At 45.8% G+C, this 21,079-nt stretch overlaps 1 protein-coding gene across 1 annotated transcript in view; it reads right to left on the reverse strand.

Moving 5' to 3' along the window:
* The window catches only part of WWC2 (WW and C2 domain containing 2), a 148,076-nt gene that overhangs the window by 20,172 nt on the left and 106,825 nt on the right, over positions 1–21,079 (reverse strand). The window contains exons 9-16 of the mRNA XM_082608391.1: positions 19,759–20,001; positions 13,139–13,228; positions 11,396–12,015; positions 8,064–8,193; positions 7,269–7,349; positions 7,089–7,175; positions 4,173–4,365; positions 2,762–2,926 (exon numbers count right to left, since the gene is read on the reverse strand). Coding sequence (XP_082464517.1) covers positions 2,762–2,926; positions 4,173–4,365; positions 7,089–7,175; positions 7,269–7,349; positions 8,064–8,193; positions 11,396–12,015; positions 13,139–13,228; positions 19,759–20,001 — 1,609 coding nt within the window. The remainder of the gene's footprint in view (positions 1–2,761; positions 2,927–4,172; positions 4,366–7,088; positions 7,176–7,268; positions 7,350–8,063; positions 8,194–11,395; positions 12,016–13,138; positions 13,229–19,758; positions 20,002–21,079) is intronic.

Genomic DNA, 21,079 nt, shown 5'->3' on the forward strand with positions numbered 1-21,079 from the left:
AGGTCCCTCAAGTGATCCAGGTGATCTGCCCATATTGTAATCTGCCTTCCAGAAGAATATTAAATCCTCTCTGGAGGAAGCTATCAGCCAGATCCTCTACAGCCCATACATAATATCCAGCATTCCACTGGAAACAGGGCCCAATGACTGAAAGCCAAGAAAAATAAGAAGCAAAAGAAGCAGACCCATAGGTGATCCATATACTACAGTTATTTAGAAAAGGAATTAAAAACTTTATAATTAATATGTTCAAGAAAACTAATGAAACAATGGAGAATTTCCCTAGGATAAACACAAAGAAAAACACATTAGCACATCAGAGTGAAATTGCTGAAAATCAAAGAAAAAGAGGAAATTTTACAAACAGTGAAAGAAAAAAGATGTAATACCTTTTAAGGATCAACAATTAGACTCCTCCATCAGCTGAACAGAATCAGTGGAAACCAGATGACATGTTATTTTTAATGTGTTCAGAGGAATAATTATTCACTTAGAATTCTGAATATGCAGGAAAAAAAGTCCTTCACAAATGAAATCAAAACAAAGATGCTGATAGACCTGTACTAAAAGAAATACTAAAGGAAATACTCCAGGCAGAAGGAAAATGACCCAAACTGGAAGCACAATAATGCAGAAAGGAAAAGAATACATCAGAAAGAGTAAAGATATAGGAAAATCTAAATAAATACTGATTGTCAATAAAACAATAATAATAATGTCTTGTGGGATTTAGAATAAATGTAACTAAAATATATGACCAATAATTGCACACAAGGAAGAAAGGGAATCATGGAGTTAAGTCTTTAAAAATCTTTGCACATCAAAAAAAAAATAATGTATTTCTTTTCTTTTTCTTTTGTTTTTTTTTTAGGGATGGAGCAAATGAAAATGTCTTGAGAAAGGTGTTTGTTTGATGGCATATCAGTGTCAATTCTTCCACACTGTTGGACCAACTGGGCAGTGTTGCTTGTTAAACACACACACACACACACACACACACACACACACACAGAGTTGTCAATGAAGCCTTCTTATTATATAGAAATTTTAAAATATCAGGCTGTTTAAATTTTTACACGTTTCAGTTTGAGTCCTAATTTGTTTTTCATTGCACCCACCTATTTTCCCTAGCACTATTTCTCTTATAAGTAATCTTACAGGAGAGAATATTATACGTCCATGAGTTTTACCTTAGGCAATCCAACAGCTGCTTTCTTTTTTTTTTTTGGAATTTTTGAATTTTATTTTATTTATTGTTTTATACAGCAGGTTCTTATTAGTTATCCATTTTATACATATTAGTGTATATATGTCAATTAAAAATACATTAATTAAAATATATTTCAATTAAAAAAAATCTTTGCGCTGTCTGAAAAAAAGCAAAAGCATTAATTTAACACAGTTTCTAAGTCAAGGATGCATGATGTAATCATCAGGGAAACAGCAAAAAAGAAAAGACTGTAATACTAATGGTCTAAGAGAAGGAAAAACCAAAATTTAAAAATACTTGATTAATCCAAAAGAAGGAAAAAAAGAAACAGAGATAGGACTAAAAGAAAACAAAGAGTAAGGTGACAGGTTCAAAGCCAAATATATCACTAATAGCATTAAGTGTAAATAAATGAAATATTTCAATTAAAAGATGAAGATTTAAAAACTGGATAAGAAATCAAAACCAACTAAGTACTGCTTACAGGTGAAACACTTTAAATATAAGAACTCAGAAAGGTTGAAAGTAAAAGAATAATAAAAGGTAAACCATGCAAATGCTAGCCAAAAAAGAACTGATACAGCTTTACTGATACCAGACAAAAAGGGTCATTAGAGATAAAGAGGGATAATTTATAATGATAAAAAGGTCAGTTGAACAGAAAGATACAACATAGTGCTAAATTTATATTCACCTAATAGCCTGGATACAAAATACATAAAGCAAAGATTAATAGAACTAAAAGGAGAAAGAGACATTTATAATCACAAATTGGAGATTTTATTATACCTCTTAATAATTGACAAAATAAGCAAATTGAAAAACCAGTAAATGCAGAAGATTTGAAAAGTAAAATAAACAAACTTGACCTGCAGAAAATACACACTTTTCAAGAGCACGTGGAACTTCTACTAAAACTGAACACATGCCAGTCTCAATATTCTCTATGATTCAATATGTATAAAAATTCATATAAAATACACCACAATGAAGTCTGTTTTATTCCAGGAATCCAAGGGCAATTTAACATTCAAAAGTCAATCAATGTATAATCCACTACATTAACAGAATAACCTTAAGAAGATAACCACGTAATCTTCTTAAGAGATACAGTAAAAATGCTTGATAAAATTCAATATCCATGTATAATAAAGCTCTTAGCAAACTGGAAAGAGAAGGAAACTTCCTTAATCTGATAGCAATTATCTGTAAACAGCCTCAGAAAAACCATTCTAAATGATGAATTATTGAAAGCCTTCACTTTGAAAAAGCACAGTACTGTCTACAGAGATAGATGACTAAGTCAACGGAACAGAATAGAAAGTTCAGGAACAGACTACACACGTAGAGGATATCTGACTTATGACAAAAGTGACAGTGCAGTGCAGCTAGGAAAGGAAGTATTTTCAACAAACAATCCTGGGTCAACTGGCTATCATATGGGTAAAAAACAATCTTGACCCCTACCTCAAACCTTGCACAAAGATTAATTTCAGATGGACTGCAGATCTAAATGTCTTAATTAGATGTGTTTCTCCAACTCTGACTCACCAAGTCTATAGAATCTACTAGCGGCTGGCTTGGTTGAAATACTGAATCCTCAGTTTCATCTTCGTTCTTTTTGCAGGGCATTTGCTTTGAAGGAAGCAAGTTATACCACAGAGTGAAAATCTCATTGGAAAAGGGTAAATCTGCCAGGCTGATCTGAGTTCCCGCCTATGTGAAACGAAAGGAAAAAAAGAAAAAACAAGAGAAAATAAAATGTTTCAATTCATATTTGCTCCCTCTGATATAATTATGATTACTGGACAAGCTTGTTTTAAGGTAAAAAAAAAAAAAAAGCAATACTCATGATTTATAGCACTGGTGGATTTTTTTTAAAACCTGGCAATGTCTTATATTTTCCAGTGTGACTAAATAAGAAATATAGCCGACCCTTGAACAGTGTGGGGTTAGGGACGCCAACAACACCCCTGATCCTGCAGTCGAAAATCCATGTCTACCTTTACAGTTGGCCCTCCACGTGTCAGGTTCCACATGCCCAGATTCAACCAACCACGGATCATGTAGTACCATAGTGTGAATTTAGTGGAAAAAAAAAAATCTGTGTATAAGTGGACCACAAAAGAATCCCAGGGTTGGTTTTTAGATTGGGATTACGGTTGACCCTAGAACTACACGGGTTTCAACTGGAGACTGCAGTGTTTCTTGAACACCTGGGCACACCTCTAGACACCTGCGTTTGAACACCTTATGAAACTCTACTGGTATGTAATGCTGCTCTGGTCATTGTGCACAATGATGTGTTAAACTTGCTATTAGTTATGTGTGAAGTCTTCTGCATTAGTATTTAAATATCCTATTGCTCTAAACAGTAGCACTTAAGACTTCCTAGAAGCTCTAACACCATGGCTGGGAGAATGAGCTGAATGAAGGAACTATACTCAGTGTCCTGCTTAAATCTGTAGCAGTCAATTAGGTGTGGAATGTCCTTTTGATATCTATCCATCATTGATGAGCTGTGTGACCTTGGATGCATTACTTCTCTAAGCAGTTCTGCATCTGAAAATAGGGGTCATCATACCCTTTTCATAAGATTGTCAAGAGGATTAAATGAGATAATGTATACAAAACACCCAGCACCAGACTTGTATTGGGAATAATAAGCATACTCCACAGTGATGGTCATAACAGAGGCCAACGTTCTTCTTTATCTAAAGGTTAGAAATAAAAAGTAGATTTTACAGGGAATCATAATTTCTAACCAAATTTGAAAGGTCTGGAATAAGAGAATGGAAACCAGAAATCACTACTTCATATAAAAAATGAAGCCACTGTTGGGTGTGTCTGAGGCACTGGGCAGATCGGTAGAAGTATGGAGGCTGGCAAAACAACAACTAGAAAATTATTCTCAGAATATCTGACAGTGTTATCTGATGATGGAGATGATGAAAAGTCCTACCAGGCACTCTTCCCTTTGGTGTTTACTGACAGAGCACAGATCCACCCTCAGTGTCTTCTGCTGCAGGGCTGTCTGGGAGATGGCCACTCTGAACACATCACTGAATAACAGGGACTCTGTGGCTGGATGGACTTTCGTTCGAAACAGGCAGCTGACATCAGTTGAGGAGGGAAGCAGAGCGACTCTAAAGTATCTGCAAAGAACGAGGATGAACTGGGTTTCACTGGGTCAATTACATTGGATTCACAGCTGGTGTCTGACATTATCTGCCTGGGAGAGAAGCACAGGGACACGGACTTCATCTCAACCCAAAGCTCTGCTGCCACCACGGTCGTCATGCTCAGGGGCACAGAGGCTCTGTTCTTAACCCGCCGGTGCTCCGGATCATGCAAGGCTGAGCCTGCCGCCCGCCCCGGGGCTGCAGCAAAGGCACGTGGTAGGGAAGTGAGAGGAACGAAGACCACGGGGCAGACGGATTTACGTCCCACGTGCCCGTGTCCTGACGATTCCACAGTGACTGCCATCTGAACCTGGGAAAGCAGGAACACACCAAGTAGACACGGGTGACTTTGTCCCAAAGAACACTCATCCTGCACATTAAACAAGAACTGCTGATGGTCATTCCCCAGGAATGGAATACATTATCCTACTAGAGGAAAAGAAACGCTAGTACACGTTGTTAAGAAAATTTAAAACAGATGAATTTTAACAGTTCAAAAAAAGCACTGCCAGGCTTCCCTGGTGGTGCAGTGGTTGAGAGTCCACCTGCTGGTGTGGGGGACGTGGGTTCGTGTCCCGGTCCGGGAGGATCCTACATGCCGCGGAGCGACTGGGCCCGTGAGCAACGAGAGAGGCCACAACAGTGAGAGGCCCGCGTACCGCAAAAAAAAAAAAAAAAAAAAAAAGCACTGCCTAGCATCTCAGGAGTCTCAGATATGACAAACTGTTTTATGCTTTGTCATATTTAGAGGAAGAGTCAGAGAAAAACAATAACTTCTAATACTACTTTATTTTATTTATTTATTTTTTTACCCTTTTTTTAAAACATCTTTATTGGAGTATAATTGTTTTACAATGGTGTGTTAGTTTCTGCTTTATAACAAAGTGAATCAGTTATACGTATACATATATCCCCATATCCCCTCCCTCTTGTGTCTCCCTCCCACCCTCCCTATACCACCCCTCTAGGTGGTCACAAAGCACCGAGCTGATCTCCCTGTACCATGGGGCTGCTTCCCACTAGCTATCTATTTTACATTTGGTAGTAATACTACTTTAAAAGTGAGTTTTCTGAGAACGCATTACATGAGGATTGGTAATTCCTGGAAACAGCATGAGGTATCTTCTTTTAAATACCAGAAAGAGAACACCCATTAAATCCCTCCCCACTCCCCCATTTCCAGGCTTTCTAATTCATATTCTAAAGAGCATCTTTCTCCAATTATAAAAACTGTAAATTCACATGAAGAACTGAGGAAGGCCATATTATTTCTATTTTGTATCAACATCGATTATGGAGATTGAGCATTAAAAACCTAGTGGACCCTGGGCCACGGTCGTTAAGGCTGGAGATGCAGCAGAAGAAATCTTCTTTCCCTGCCTTCATGGAAAAGCAACAAAGGGAGGTATTTTAGAGAGGTGGGCAGGAGGGACGGGATGTTCTGTTTCTCCAGACTCAGTTCACCTTGTCCCGGTGGCCTAACCACTCACACCATCCTCAAATGGTTCCAAGTGAAGAAAGTGAGGTTTTACAGGGTTAGGAACCAAAGGCGTTGGGGAAGGAAGGTTGGGGTGCTTTTCCTCTCATTCTGCTGCTGGGGAGGGGTTGGGGGTCACTCACAGAGACCCTGTGGCCGCCGCCAACCTGCTGATGAATCAACTCTGCTTGTCGTCATTAATAATCAAAAAAAAAGGTTTGACGTTAGGAGAAAGAAACAACGATTCTGAGGATATTTCATGCTAGTTGTCTTGAGCAGTGCCAATATTTAGGCCAAGGCTTTCGTTACGGGTTTAAGAACACGTTGCCATGCACTCAGGAAGGGTCAGGCCAGGCAGACAAGCGACCGCAGGGCAGCCGGGAGCAGAGGCCTGTCCTCGCACTCTGGAGGGCACCTGTGACTTCCTGTGTGTGCCCTGCTCTGGCTGAGGCGGGGCGTTTGCCGCCGGCCCCATCCCGACATCAGGGGCTTCATGCGAGTTCGTGTTCTTGGGGGATTCTGTAGTTTTGCCTGGACTTGCAGGTTGGCTCTCCCTGTTCACACATTCGATCCCTGGCAGATCTGTCTTTTCCCTGACAGGCCACTGGAAGATTAAAAGGCTGTCCACAGTGTGCTCCGAGATCTCAGCGTACTTATCAGGAGGGAGAAGTCATGGATAGTATCGCCAGCTGGTCCTCCCTGAATACTACCGACAAGTATCCCTAACCTCAGTGCTGGGAAGTGGGCTCTCTGGGGTGATCAAGCCACTCCCCCATATGCCCTCCCTCCTCCCTGCACGGTTCATAAAACGAAAGGAGGGGATCGGCCCATATCACCCCCTCTTCGCCTTTATCTAGTGCTGATTAAGACACAATCAGGGGGCTTCCCTGGTGGCACAGTGGTTGAGAGTCTGCCTGCCGATGCAGGGGACGCGGGTTCGTGCCCAGGTCCGGGAAGATCCCACATGCCGCGGAGCGGCTGGGTCCGTAAGCCATGGCCGCTGAGCCTGCGCGTCCAGAGCCTGTGCTCCGCAACGGGAGAGGCCACGACAATGAGAGGCCCAGGTACCGCAATAAAAAAAAAAAAAAAAAAGACACAATCAGTCCTGCTATTATGTCTTTCTCACATCTTCACTTGGATGAATTGCTACCTTATGATGCAAAATTCTCATACGGAAAATTTTAAGTTCTTTGATTTGTCCTCCACTGATTTTACTTACACTTTTGAAGTGTGAGGTATCAGGAAGGCATGAAGATTTCGGAGTTGTGCTACAATCACCATGAAACTTGACCTTTTTGCATCATATCTGTCAAAAGAAAAGCTGATGAGATAAGGAAGGGTACGGGCCACTTGTCACCGCGCGGAGTCGAGACGCGCCCCTTCCTACGCACGTCCGCACCTGAGTCCGATCTGCACCTGGGCCGTCTCCGTGACGGCGACATCCTCCTCACTGTATGGAATATCTTCGACTTCACTGGGCCTGGGGGCAGGGAAATAGCAGGTGCAGCTGAACGTTTGTGAACGGAAACACGCAGAGCTACGGCTGCTGTCTGCCACTTACTGATTCTGAATGGAAACCTGAACTAACAGAATTCCTCAGGACTTCACTAGTGGTCCAGTCGTTAAGACTCTGCACTCCCAAAGCAGGGGGCACAGGTTCCATTCCTGGGCAGGGGACTAAGACCGCACAAGCCACACGGCAGAGCTAAAAACAAAACAAAAAACAGCACTCCTCTACTAGCCAGTGGACCTGACCCCAGTGCAAGCTCACTTTTAAAAGTCTTGCTTCAGCTTGTCAAGAGGAGTCTGCGCCTGGGCCTTGAGGGGGATGACTTTCTGGTGCCTGGGCTTCCAGAGCCTCCCCGGGGTGTACGGCACCCCAGATACACAAGGCTTTTCCAAAACCTGCATACACAAAACGCTTCACGACACGCCAAACAGGCACTGGGCAAGCCCTGCAATGCTCTCATTAAAAACGAGTTTACGTCTCTAAGAGGCTCGGCTGTCTGAGCACATCGGCCTATTCCTCACTTCCCTGCTGATGGGATGTTCTGGTATCCCTTCAATTTTCAGCCTGCCACTTCTTTAATGCCTAAAGCCCTTCCCCCCGCAGAGAGTGGACTAAGGGCAGTGCGCTCCCAGTCTGTCACCCGACGCCCGGCTGCACGGAGGGGGCACCGGGCTGGGTCCTTACTGTTTCACGAAAGCTTCATAGACACCGCTGTCCCCAGCCACGGACTCATCCGAGACCGCAGCCGACACGCAAGTGGTTTTCTCCCCAAGCAAGTGGATTCCTCTCCTTTTTGGTAATGATTTTTCCACATCTAGGGAGGGGAGACAGCGCTAATTAGAAAAAGTTAAGTACAAAATGCACACATGGTTTGGTTCTGAGAAATCCAAAATAAACTTTCGACCTGAGAATCAAGGATGCTACTATTCAAATCGACAGAAGTGAAGGATTCCAGGCACTTGGACTTATAAGATTCCTGGGATGCCAGTTATTTGAGAAAGAATCGGCTATTCCTCTGTCCTGGATATTTTAAGGGAAGGGATCAATTGCACACTTTCTCCCGGACCCCTTGCCTCCCCCTTCTCAGTACTCGCTGCAGAGAACACAGTCGGGGGTGAGAAGCTGTCTGCCTCCCTCAAGTACTGGAAACGTTTCTGTAAGACAGCTTCTAGTGCTCAGTGGAGAGAAAGGTTTCTGCCTCTTTCGCTCGCCCCTTCTCTCCAGCCTCCTCCTGAGCTGCTGCTCTAATAGAAATTAAAGAGAGAGTCTTTGACTTACAGAATTCCTCACTGGCTAATACCATTAAAAACTTTGTGCTACTGAATCTTCACCAACGACCACTAAACTTTTATCTCTGACTCATATTCATACTCCGGCAAACCTGCAGAGAGCAGGGAGCCTCATTTCAAGCTCTGTTCCTGTGTAATAGGTTGCAAGCCCATAGCGTTCTCTCATCCTTAGGCAGGCTAGCAGGATCCATATTGGTACGCATTTCGCCCCCTTTCTGAGTCATGACTTTACATCTTGTTACGATGTTCACATTTTAAGGCTTCAGATTACAGGATTGATTGCTGCATTTTCCCTTTTATTTCTGGCAGTGGGAATGCTTTTTCCCCGGATGATGAAGTGCTTTCTCTCAGCCCACCCCCCTTTGTGAGGGATGAAGGTGATGACATGATTTATTGATTTCCCCCAGGAATAACCACAGCAGCCTGAAATTGACTTTGGTAATGACAGAGACTGACTGCGGAAGGCCTTCGGAGTTATTCCAACTTGATTTCTGCCATCCAGCAGGGAGCGGTGCTGGACAGCCCAATGTATATAAAAGGAACTCAACTTTAGCTGAACAAGAGTCTAAGGCACTGACGAGGTGACCAGTGTCACTATCATAAGCCACCTGCTCCCATGCCAAGGTCAGACATCCCCCCCACAGACTGAGTGTCACTGACCTGGCCTGGAGAGAATTAGTCTCTAGGGTTAAATATATGCTTCCGGTTGCTTTCACATGTGAAACTGAATATTACTTTCAGACAAAGCTCTTGGATCTATTTTCCCCTAGTGTGACTTTTTAACAGCGGTTTTCTAACGAATGTGCATTTAAAAAGTTAAAAGTTGTTTCATGGACACTCTGGAGATACCGTTCTGCAGGCACAGACCCCTCGGACAGACACGGGAGCAGGTCAAGGGTAGGGAGCGAGGAGGCGGACGCTGCGGGAAGCGCAGGGATGTCGATGCCTCAGGATGGCCGGGCGGGGCAGACCCCGGGAGGTTCTCTCCCTCGTCTCCTGCCTTGCCAGCATGCAGCCTCATTCACTGGCCCCTCCAAACGGACTGAACGTGGACAAGTGGTCACTAGAGAACAGTCCAAGTACATGAAGAGCAAAACCAGCTTTGAAATGCTCAAGAGCCGTCAGGTCCTTCCAGTCCGAAGCACAGAAGGGTGGCGTGAAAGCCACCTCGCCTTCTTCCTTCTCTCTCCCTTGCTCTGTCCTCCTTTCCTGAATGTCGCTGGTTTGTGACAGGAGCCGGGTTTAGCAGAGTTTTTGTATTCCTCAGTGTCATACAGTTAATATTAATGACTGTGACCTGAGAGCCGAGAACCAGGCACAGCTGGGTGCTTCCGATGCGTTATGAGAGCACTAATCCTGCCAGCGCCCCACAAGGTAGATCCTGCCTCGTGCCCGCTTTGCAGATAAGGAACAACAAGCCTGAGAGACCGGGTAACGTGCTCGCCGGAACACGGCCGGCCTGCGGGGCCACTGCGACGCGAGGGCGGTCCGGGCTGGCTTTAGGGGCAGCATGCACCGGGCCACACGCGAGGCCCCAAGGCAGGTTTCTGCTTTGCTGGAGCCATTAGGTAAGCAGCGCTCCTGTGCCATTTTCTTTGCGGTTATTATTCCAATAACACATCACTTGTTGGCACCTGCCAGGCAGGCAGCACACAAACCACACAGCATCTCCTGCGTTCTGTCTCTGCCCCAGGCCCCTGGCAGGCGGTGGTTCAGTCTGCAGTATTGGAAACCACACAAACGAGATGGATCCCTTTACCTCTTTAAACATTTGAAACGGCCAATCAATAGATACTTAGAATTCCTAGGACCAAGAGTACAAAATAAATATGCTTACGGAAACAGCAGGAAAATACTTCTAAAGAGCCTGTCTTCTCCTGCGCTGTGGATGCGCAGGGGCCTGTGTGGCTCTGAGCAGGCCTCCTGGGACCGGCGCTGGACTTTGTTTCTCATTTGGTTTGGGGCTGGCTCCTCGGAGCCCAACTGCGATCATGTGCCAAACAAGGTACAACCCGTTCTCTTTACAACCACATCTAGTATAGTAAAACCTTCTGCCTTGCAAAGGTAAACAATTAAAAATATTAAATTCTCCCTCTGTTTGGGTCTCTGTGAGCACAGATACAGCAGTAAGAACTCAGGCCACTGCGCTTTCTTGGGCTGCAACTAGTCCCGTGGCCAGAAGAGGGCAGGGTGACACCACGCATGGGAACCGGCTTTCTCCCCATTAACTTTCCGCAGAGAGGGAGAGTCCGGCATGAAACAAAACTCATCGTATTCATATAGAATTCCCACAGCCACCTAAACATTGAACCTTGGTACTAATTAGCTGGTATGCTAATTGCCTTGGTTTTCATCTGTTTTAGGCCATATTTGAAAAGAAGGTCCTCTTCCCTTTCTCGCTATTTCAGAACCAGAACCTATTTGGAAGCATGAAGTAGGTTCACACAATGTGTTCCCGGGCAGATGCCGTACACAGTGGGGTTCTACAAAACGGAATGGATGCTCAGTGATTAAATCTATCAAATATGGAAGGGGATTTGCATTTGATAAAGAAACAATGTGTAGGTTTATTAATAAAAATTCTTTCCCAAATGAAGCCAAAATGAAAAAAGAGCAGCAGAAAGAGAAGGGGGACATATACCCTTTGTTTCCAGGGAAAAAGTAATCTCCAATCACTCTCCTTGAAACGGTCAAGAGGGGTACGTGAGAGCAAGGGTCTCCGTTTACCTGCAGGCCCTTCATGTGGCAGCTCCCTGGCACATTCGGCGAGGTCCTTATCCTCTGAGAGAGACGGGGGCACTCCTCCCGGGTCAGAGTCCAGCAACAGCTGATCTTCTCCGAGGCCGATGTCTGCAAAGTGGCTGCTCAATTCACAGTCCTCAAAGTCAGCAGAGAACTGATGGAGAGGGCCATCGTGGGGAGACAGGGGGAACGTGCCTTCTAAGACCAAGGGAGAGCCAGGCGGGGACAGGGAGGAGAGGGAGGACCGGGAGGACAGGGACGTCACGGACTTGGGGGCCTCGGTCAGGGCGGGAGCGTGGCCCGGGGCCGCGGCCGCTGCCCCGCAGGGACCGCTCTGGCCAGGCTGGCTGGGGGACTTGGCCACTTCATGTTCGTGGATGGTGGTGATGGGTCCGGAAGGAATGTAACCACCTTTCTCCTGCAGGAGGAAGTCCAGTTTATACTGATAATCCGGGTCCAGCTGGTCGCCCTGACTGGTGTAGTAGAGCTCGCTGGAACTGAGGGAGTTGAGGGACCCTCTGCTGGACGTGTTCAGAGACCCCCGGCTGGAGGCCAGGGAGCCCAGGCTGCTCCCGGACGACATGGACAGGGTGCTGGCGGAGAGGCTGGGAGGGGAAAGCACACCTGTGAAAACCGGGACGACGCGGAAACCCCTGCCGGCTCCTCGGGCCGAGAGGGAAGAAACCCAGTGACACCAAAGAGCGGAGTCAACGACCGGGGTGAGAGGACGTGCTGTCTCCCCACACGTTTCCATGCTTATTCGTGAATGTTTCCAACCTGACTCTCTAAAAGACTCTTTAAGCAGCAATCCTACTCATTAAAAATCATCCCCCTTGTGCAAAAGTTACAAAAAATCTAAAAAGGGATCAAATACCTATTGATAAATCTATCTGCATAAATATCCAGAAGCAATTATGCAATTTAAAAATACAGAAGTGGGAGGGAGGTATAAACAGCATGAAGGGTTAATGCAGTGACTTTGCTTTTAAAGAATCAAACTTTTTATTTTGAGAAAAGAAGAGGCCAGCTTCTAAAGACAAAGGCCCCTGGGCTCACTCGCCTTCCTCCTCTATGTATATTTCAGGAATGAATCTGTGGCTGTTTTAGGGCAAATCTCCCCCACCTTCCATTCACTGATTCATTTATTTATTTATTTATTTATTTATTTAGGCTGGTCTGGGTCCCACCTTCCCTTTTTAAAAGAAGGGATGACGTGGAGAAATGTCATTTTCCTAAGTATGTCCTGATAGTTGAAATATATCTTCTTCCCAACACATTTCAAACATATTCCAAAAAGGACCTTGGGATTCATGAAACAAAAAAAACCCAAACCCAAATCCCTGCAACTTTAAATTTGGTCATCCGAGTTTTAATTGTATTAGTATAACAATTTTCCTACTTTTTTTTTTTTTTTTTTTTTTGCGGTATGTGGGCCTCTCACTGTTGTGGCCTCTCCCGCTGAGGAGCATAGGCTCCGGACGCGCAGGCCCAACGGCCACGGCTCACGGGCCCAGCCGCTCCGCGGCACGTGGGATCCTCCCAGACCGGGGCACGAACCCGCGCCCCCTGCATCGGCAGGCGGACCCCCAACCACTGCGCCACCAGGGAAGCCCCAATTTTCCTACTTTTAAGTCATTGGAAATAAAGAGAAAAGTAATCAAAGATGAACTACAACATGCCTGAATGCAGTCAAGAAAAATTTTCCCCTCAAGAACCGAACAGGCTTACTTTTTAAGTTGTGAATGCAGATACGTAGTTAATTTAGTAGTTTCTTCAAGTTTCTGTAGCAGCTCTTTCCTTCGCTCTTCCAATTTCAATCTAGACAAGAAAAAGAAATGAATTTATTTTCACATAACTATGATCAAGCAGGAAAAGAAAGATTCTGAAAGAAAAGAAAGATCCTTATTATTTTCCCCTTGTGAGATCCAAATGAACTCGACACAGAGAAAACAGAGCCACCTGCCAGAAGGAAAGTGGGCAGAGCTGTCCACGGCCACTGAGCGAACGGGGAGAGCTGTACCAAATGGCCAGCGCTACTGAGAACCTGTAAAATTTTGGTATTCTACAATTTTCTTAAATGGGTAAGAAAACCTCACGCTCTTACAAGTTAGGGAAAGACAGTGGGGAGGAAAAGAACAACAAAAAAGCCGAACAAAGATTAAAGATCCTTCTGCAGGCTTGTGACTTCAGCTTCCGTTACTAAAACATTTGACTGCAATAACAGGGAATTAGAAAAGATCATCTGAGTACTGAATTTGGTAAGGGCTGTTGCAAAATCATAGCTAGTGATAAAAATTCCAATCTTATTTTGATGAGAATTTTGGCAATTAAGAAACAAATTAGTCCATATTGCCGGTGTGAGCTAATTTGGGCTTAACTGTTTAAGCAAGAAAAAGACATAGAAGTGATTTCCTTTCCCATCAACGGCGCCTCTCATCACCTGTACTGGATTTTCATGAAATTTCATCCACATTCAGCTGAACACGTTTTTATGAGGATCTTTTAGAAAAAAAATCTGAGTATTATGGAATTGTGTACTTGAGTAAGCCATTTTTAAATACATCAAGCATACTGTCTGTGTCAGGATTTTTAGACATCATTGAAATGAGCAGAATGGGACCCAGAAAACCACCCCAGTTTCCGGTCTTACTCATCTGTCCCTAAGGGAAGTCACTTCATCGCGGGTCTCAGCTTCCTCATCTGCAAAATGGTGATTATAATCCTACTGTGTCCACCTGCTAAGGCTGTTCAAGGGATTAGATGGAGCTACGTATGTGAAAGGTCTCTGCAGACAACAAAGCCAGTCTCCCGCGTTCAAAGCCTCGGCGCGCCCTGCAAGGTGCCGATACAAAAATTAGCTACTCTTCTTTGGAGAAAAAGAAAACTTCCCTAATTTTCAACCTCTTTGAAATGTTATGTATGTTTTGGCAGGGAGGAAACATGCCCATATTTTACTTATAGTATACTTATACTATCCTTTGATGCGTCACCAACACAATTTCATTATATGTTAAAATAAAAAAGTAATTTTTGTCATTTTGTTTGTTACTTCAAAGGGTGATAAATTCTTAATACACAGCTTTCAAACGTGTATTTTGAAAAGGAGTACGGTCCCTAATTTTTTTTTTAAGCTTTTAAATTTTTATTTATTTATTTATTTAATTTTGGGCTGTGCTGGGTCTTCGTTTCTGTGCGAGGACTTTCTCTAGTTGCGGCGAGCGGGGGCCACTCTTCATCGCGGTGCGTGGGCCTCTCACTGTCGTGGCTTCTCTCGTTGTGGAGCACAGACTCCAGACGCTCAGGCTCAGTAGTTGTGGCTCACGGGCCTAGTTGCTCCGCGGCATGTGGGATGTTCCCAGACCAGGGCCCGAACCCGTGTCCCTGCACTGGCAGGCAGATTCTCAACCACTGTGTCACCAGGGAAGCCCCTTAATTTTTTAAAATCTCTTAAATATAAACTAAAACTCAACCAGGAAAAAATATGAATTCAAAGTAGACTAACTGAATTAGAAGGTACATAAAGGTCCAGAGAAAGTCCCTGAATCTACTAAAACCCATGTCTCCTGATACAGGAGCAATACTTTTTTTTTTTTTTTTTTTTGCGGTATGCGGGCCTCTCCCGTTGTGGAGCACAGGCTCTGGACACGCAGGCTAAGCGGCCATGGCTCACGGGCCCAGCCGCTCCACGGCATGTGGGATCTTCCCGGACCGGGGCACGAACCCATGTCCCCTGCATCGGCAGGCGGACTCTCAACCACCGCGCCACCAGGGAGGCCCCGGAGCAATACTTTTGAAGTAAGTTTTAAAACCAAGTCCCACACACACAAATGAAGGCTTTTCTGGTATGGTAAGGAGGCTTCAGGGCAACACAGTGTGTTTCATGCTGAAATTTAAATCCAAATCTTTCCCATTCCAGTCAGTCACATGTGATGGTCCCCCATGCCCTCCTCTGGCGATGGCTCAGGTGCTGGCCTTCCAGCCCTTTCCCGGTTGCTTTGAACTGAGGCCTGGCCTGTGTTCCCCAGTTGGACCCTAATCTCATGGAGGGCAGGCTTGGGCTCTTTCTCCCTCCTCCACCCAGGCTGCCTGGAAAGCCTGGCGCCCCTCCCCGGTCCCCTCCCTGCAGGTGTCTAGATCACATGTCATTGGAAGAAGCTTAAAGAAGGCCCTGGGGAGGCCTAGTGAATGTCAAAAATTAGGGGGCTTCCCTGGTGGCGCAGTGGTTGAGAATCTGCCTGCCAACGCACGGACACCGGTTCGGGCCCTGGTCTGGGAAGATCCCACATGCCGCGGAGCAACTATGCCCGTGAGCCACAACTACTGAGCCTGCGCGTCTGGAGCCTGTGCTCCGCAATAAGAGAGGCCGCGACAGTGAGAGGCTCGCGCACCGCGATGAAGAGTGGCCCCCGCTCACCGCAACTAGAGAAAGCCCTCGCACAGAAACGAAGACCCAGAATCTCGCCTGAGGCCACCCCTGAAATAATGAGAAGCCCACAATGTAAGTGGAAAACAGGATAATTTGGGGGAAGCAGCAAGTGCTTGTCTGACAGGTGTGTAGGTACCGAGAAGAAACGGAGGGGGTCTGGGGTCAGTGCAGCACCGTTTGCTCTGCGATGAAAGTAAGTCTGACACAGTGAATGTCAAGTTCCCAGAGATGTCTCCCTGAAACCCTGCCGGCAACCCTGTGGCTGTCCTCTGCCAAGCACTGCGCCTCCTGTCTCTGATGGAATCAGAGCCTCTCCCAGTGGGAGCTGGTTCCTGGTATCCTTTCTGGGAAATGACCTCCCCCACTTCCTCTGGACCAGGGACTAGAAGAAACTGCTGAGATGTCAGCCCCTTCAGGAAGGTGCGCCCCTGTCTCTCCCCACCCTTCTCCAGCCCCCGTCCTGCTACTCCTCCTGGGTGAGAAACCTGACCCCGAAAGACCCCTCCCACGGTCCCGCTGTTCCACACCCCTGCCCAGCTGACCTTGACAAGACAAGGGGGCCCTCGCACCCTCCACCTCTGCCCCCGGTGCCCTGAGGGGGAAAGCTCCACGTCATCTACAGAAGTAAGAAGTTCCTTTTCCATTAAAAAATAAATGACACTCATACGCCCAGCCCACTTGCTATAAGAACTTTTTTAAAATCAGCGGCAAAAACATTCATATGATTAAGAAACAAGACACTCTGGCAAGATGCAAGGCAAAACCCCTAAGATTTGTGAAAAAGGAAGGAGCAATGTTAAGATCTTATCAGTCGTAGAGAAGCACAGAGTTTAAGGAATTTCAATAACTGTAAGGAAAGAAGAGAAGGATGTGTAACAAGTCTTTTTTTCATTTGAGAGCAATTTCTCTTTCCCGATGCGCTTTATGACCACTAGGGGGCGAACTCCGTCTCCGCGGGCGGTCCCTCGAGTCGGCGACACTTAGGACTGGACTGGTGGGCACAGCTGGGGGACTCTGGGAGCTCACACAGCGCCTGAAAATTCATGTGAGTTTAGCTCCTTCAGAGACCAAAATTCAGCAATGACTCAGAATCTCGCCTGAGGCCACCCCTGAAATAATGAGAAACCCACAATGTAAGTGGAAAACAGGATAATTTGGGGGAAGCAGCAAGTGTTTGTCTGACAGGCGTGTAGGTACCGAGATGAAACGGAGGGGGTCTGGGGTCGGTGAAGCACCTTTTGCTCTGCGATGAAACTAAGTCTGACACAGTGAATGTCAAGTTCCCAGAGGTGTCTCCCTCGACCTCCTGCTGGAGCACTGAGGAAATACACTGCCTGCAGAGGGCTTCTCGGGCCTTCTGGCTGCGGGGGTGACCCTGTTTCAGCTCAACAGCAACGACAAGCGCAGCAGGAATATACACAGGCAGTGGGAAGAAACGAGGAGGCTGGTGAAGGGTAGGAAAGGGGGAGCGCATATGGGGAGTAAAGTAAAACCACCACCACCAACAAAGCCCGAAGCCACACCGTGCTGTGCCCACCGGGAAACAAAGGACTCCGGGTGCACTTCGCAGGGGGTGTGCTCTCTTGCACAGGGAATGCTGGGCCGTTTTGCAGCCAAGGATAGCAGTGAGAAAACTGCAAGCTGCTCCAGCAAGAAAGTGTGAGTCCCTCAGCCTTACCCTGCTTTATCATGGGGTTCTGCTTTTGGCTGTGGACAGCAGAGAGGGAGCTGGTGTCCATTTTCGGTAATGCTAAATGACTTGACCCTTCCAAATGACTCAGATAGCCAACATATCACAAATATGAAACATACACATTTCCCTTCCTGCTAAGATCTCAATTGTGGGACGTGGGCCCATGCGAGGATGTAAGTCAGAGGGCCATCCAAACCTGTGGACGGCCCCCATTACTCCCTGTGCGACTCAAACCCCATGGCTGGATCTCACCAGATAGAGAATTATTTTGTATAAATATTTTATAGCTCCTCTTCCGGATGAGATCAAGCCTACTGTTTCTGCTGGAATTTTGACAGTTATTATGTGTGTGCAAACAAAAGTATAAAAGCCAAAGTCTAGGCACTTAAACTATACTTTTAACGTTACTTCATTAGTCATTTTTGAAGCTCCAGCCCTAATAAAAAAGACAAACAAGGGACTTCCCTGGCAGTCCGGTGGTTAGGACTCCGCGCTCCCAGTGCAGGAGGCACGGGTTCGATCCCTGGTCGGGGAGCTAAGATCCCACATGTCACATGGCCCGGCCAAAAAAAAAAAAAAACAAAAATAGACAAGACATCATGCATGTAAAAGCTGATTCAAACAAAGAAACAAACGCCTGTTTTCTTCCTCTCCCAGAAAAAATTTAAAGTCCATTGGTAGGGCCCTTCCCGGATTCAGATACTTCAGAGCAGGACAGCTGAGGTGTCAGATGTCCGTATGTTACACAGGTATAATTATATGACATTTACTAAGGGCAACATAACACAAAAGATCACTGGTGTTTTATCTATGAGCCACACAAAGCTAACCATTTCATCATATTTGCTGATGATTATCAAATTTTTATCCTCGGAATTTAAGAAACACAAACACAAACACAGACACTCACATACAACATCAAGGTAATTCAGGAAAACAACTGAATTCTGCCTTCTGGCCCTTACTTTTTGTTCCTTGTGGTCTTGGTTGGATGGCTCCCTATCTGGCCAGCCTCGCTCACACCTTCTAGAGATGTCAGAGCGGCAGGGGAGGAGAAGCAGGGGCAGGTGGGTGATGAGAATTATTTAAGATGGTGAAAGGATGTCATGTGTAGGGGGTTCCCCCTTTGATACTTTTTCACGCTCCCTAAAGCTGTGATGCTGTAGCTATGTGTTATCTCCATCAGCATTTTAACGCACACGGTTGAACAAGTGCTCACGCTAATACCTCACCAGGAATGTCAGAGGTTCTTCCCTCCTGCATCTCCTCCACCACCACACTTTTCAAATGTTTTGATATTATGTTGACACACAACCTTAAACATTTATAGAGGACAAGGAATTAGAAGGCAAGAAGCCAAGAAGTTAAAAAAAAAAAAAGTGACTGGATTATGGGTGGGTGTTTTAAACTTATTCCCAGGTCACTTGAAGTTACGCAAATGTGAATCTCTTTCCCTTCATTCTGCTCCTTACTTTTTGGCCTAAAAGATGGATGTGCAGTGGTTCTAAAGGGCCACATGGTCTATGGCTGAAACAGGTAAACAGGTGTCTGACCATTAGTCAGCAAGGCTGGGACACAGGGCTGCTGTGCAGATGTCCTCACGGCAAACACACACAGGGTTTCCCTGCTTAAGAGTCCAGCTGATCTGCCTACAGAACTGGAGTTTTTAGATTAAATGATCAATTTATACTTTCCCACAGAAAGATGAGAAAATTGCTTAAAGCATTTTCCTTTATATTTTCTCCTGCTTCAGAGGAGGGTTTCAATTGACAAACAAAATCCAAGTGAACATTTTGTGACCTGTTGCGATATCAAAGGGAGCAAGTTGTCTTTTCCTTGTGAAATGAAAAGCAATAAACTTTTGCATTCTTGTGAGTAATAAACCCAGAATAGGAAGCTTCAGCCGCTCTAACAGTCCAGATAATCTCTCTTATCAGAGTGCAATAGTTTACAGCCACTGTTATCAACCTCGGTCAGCGATGGACTGCATTCCTGGTTTTCTGTCAACATTCCTTAGTTATTCAACATCTGTCTCAGGCATTTTCACGTTCCCCAAAAGCGTAGGGGAACCACTGGGACTAAGGAGGGTGTGCTTTACTGCTCTTCAGGAAGAAGTCCTCAGTCCACTAAGGGCTGAGGCCTCTGAGATTTCCGCAGACCAGGGAGAACAGCCTGGAGGCCCAGCTGAGCCACGGGTTAGCCACCCGAGGCCCAGGGAGGGGAACGCACCTCTCGGCCAGAGCTCGGCTGGGCGCCCCCCGGACTGACAGCAGCTCCTTCTCCAGCCGCTGCCTCTCGGCACCCAGGCTCTCCAGCTCGTCCGGGGTGCGCTTCTCTGGGGTGATGAACTGAAGCTCTTTCAGAAGTTCTTCTTTCTCATTAATCAGCATCAGCTTCTCCTTCTCAATGTCCAGCGCCCCAGGCCAGGCCTCACTGTCCAGTTTCGACAGTTCGATTTTCAAGTTGGCCATACTAAAATAAAATAAGACAAAATGAAATAACGTAGCTGTGCACGTAGTCAGAAGTCCCAAGAAAGGGAAAACACAAGGCGGGCTATGTTTGGGATTAACCCCCCAGGGACGGGCGTGATGGCTGGTGTGAGGCTCCGGTCCTGGGGCGTTGGCGGAAGCTACACTTACTTCTTATCTGCCTCATCCTCCCCACCTTTAATATCTGAGTAAGCACACCTACCTACCTGAAAAAAGGATGAAGGTCAAAGTACACAGAAGCTTAAAAAGCAGAGGGCTGTGGGCGGTCAGCCCTGACGTGTGCCTGCCTGTGTGAGGTGGCGGGAGGAACACCCGAGAGCTTCCTTTAAAGAATCCCTGGTAGGGCTTCCCTGGTGGCGCAGTGGTTAAGAATCCACCTGCCAATGCAGGGGACACGGGTTCGAGCCCTGGTCCAGGAAGATCCCACATGCTGTGAAGCAACTAAGCCCGTGCTCCACAACTACTGAGCCTGCACTCTAGAGCCCGCGTGCCACAACTACTGAGCCCACGAGCCACAACTACTGAAGCCCGTGCGCCTAGAGGCTGTGCTCCGCAACGAGAGAAGCCACCGCAGTGAGAAGCCCGCGCACCGCAACGAAGAGTAGCCCCCCTCACCGCAACTAGAGAAAGCCCGCGCGCAGCAACGAAGACCCAACGCAGCCAAAAATAAATAAATAAATAAATAAATAAATAAAATTTAAAAACAAAACAAAACAAAAAAATGTTGTCAGGGCAAAGAGGGAAGTAGTTCCACATTCTTGGGCCTGAAGTTTCTTGTTTGAGTTAAAAATAAAATTGCCATCTTAAACTGCGCTGCATACATAATGTACTTCTGATTTTCACCCATCGTCTGCACTTATGATAGATGTAACATCAGCTACTCGTCAGCTTTAACCACAAAACCATAAACAACTGTCTCAATGTACTGGAAAATTAATCATCTAAATGCTAAATAAGCATGATATTATTAGCTTCATTAAGCACATAAAACAAAGGCTGGAGGAGAAAACAGGTTTCAGAGGAACACAACCCGCCCCTTATTCAGAATTGAGGAAGAAAAA

This window comes from Mesoplodon mirus (assembly GCF_964341445.2).
Source record: "Mesoplodon mirus genome assembly, chromosome: 20".
Classification (NCBI taxonomy): domain Eukaryota; kingdom Metazoa; phylum Chordata; class Mammalia; order Artiodactyla; family Ziphiidae; genus Mesoplodon; species Mesoplodon mirus.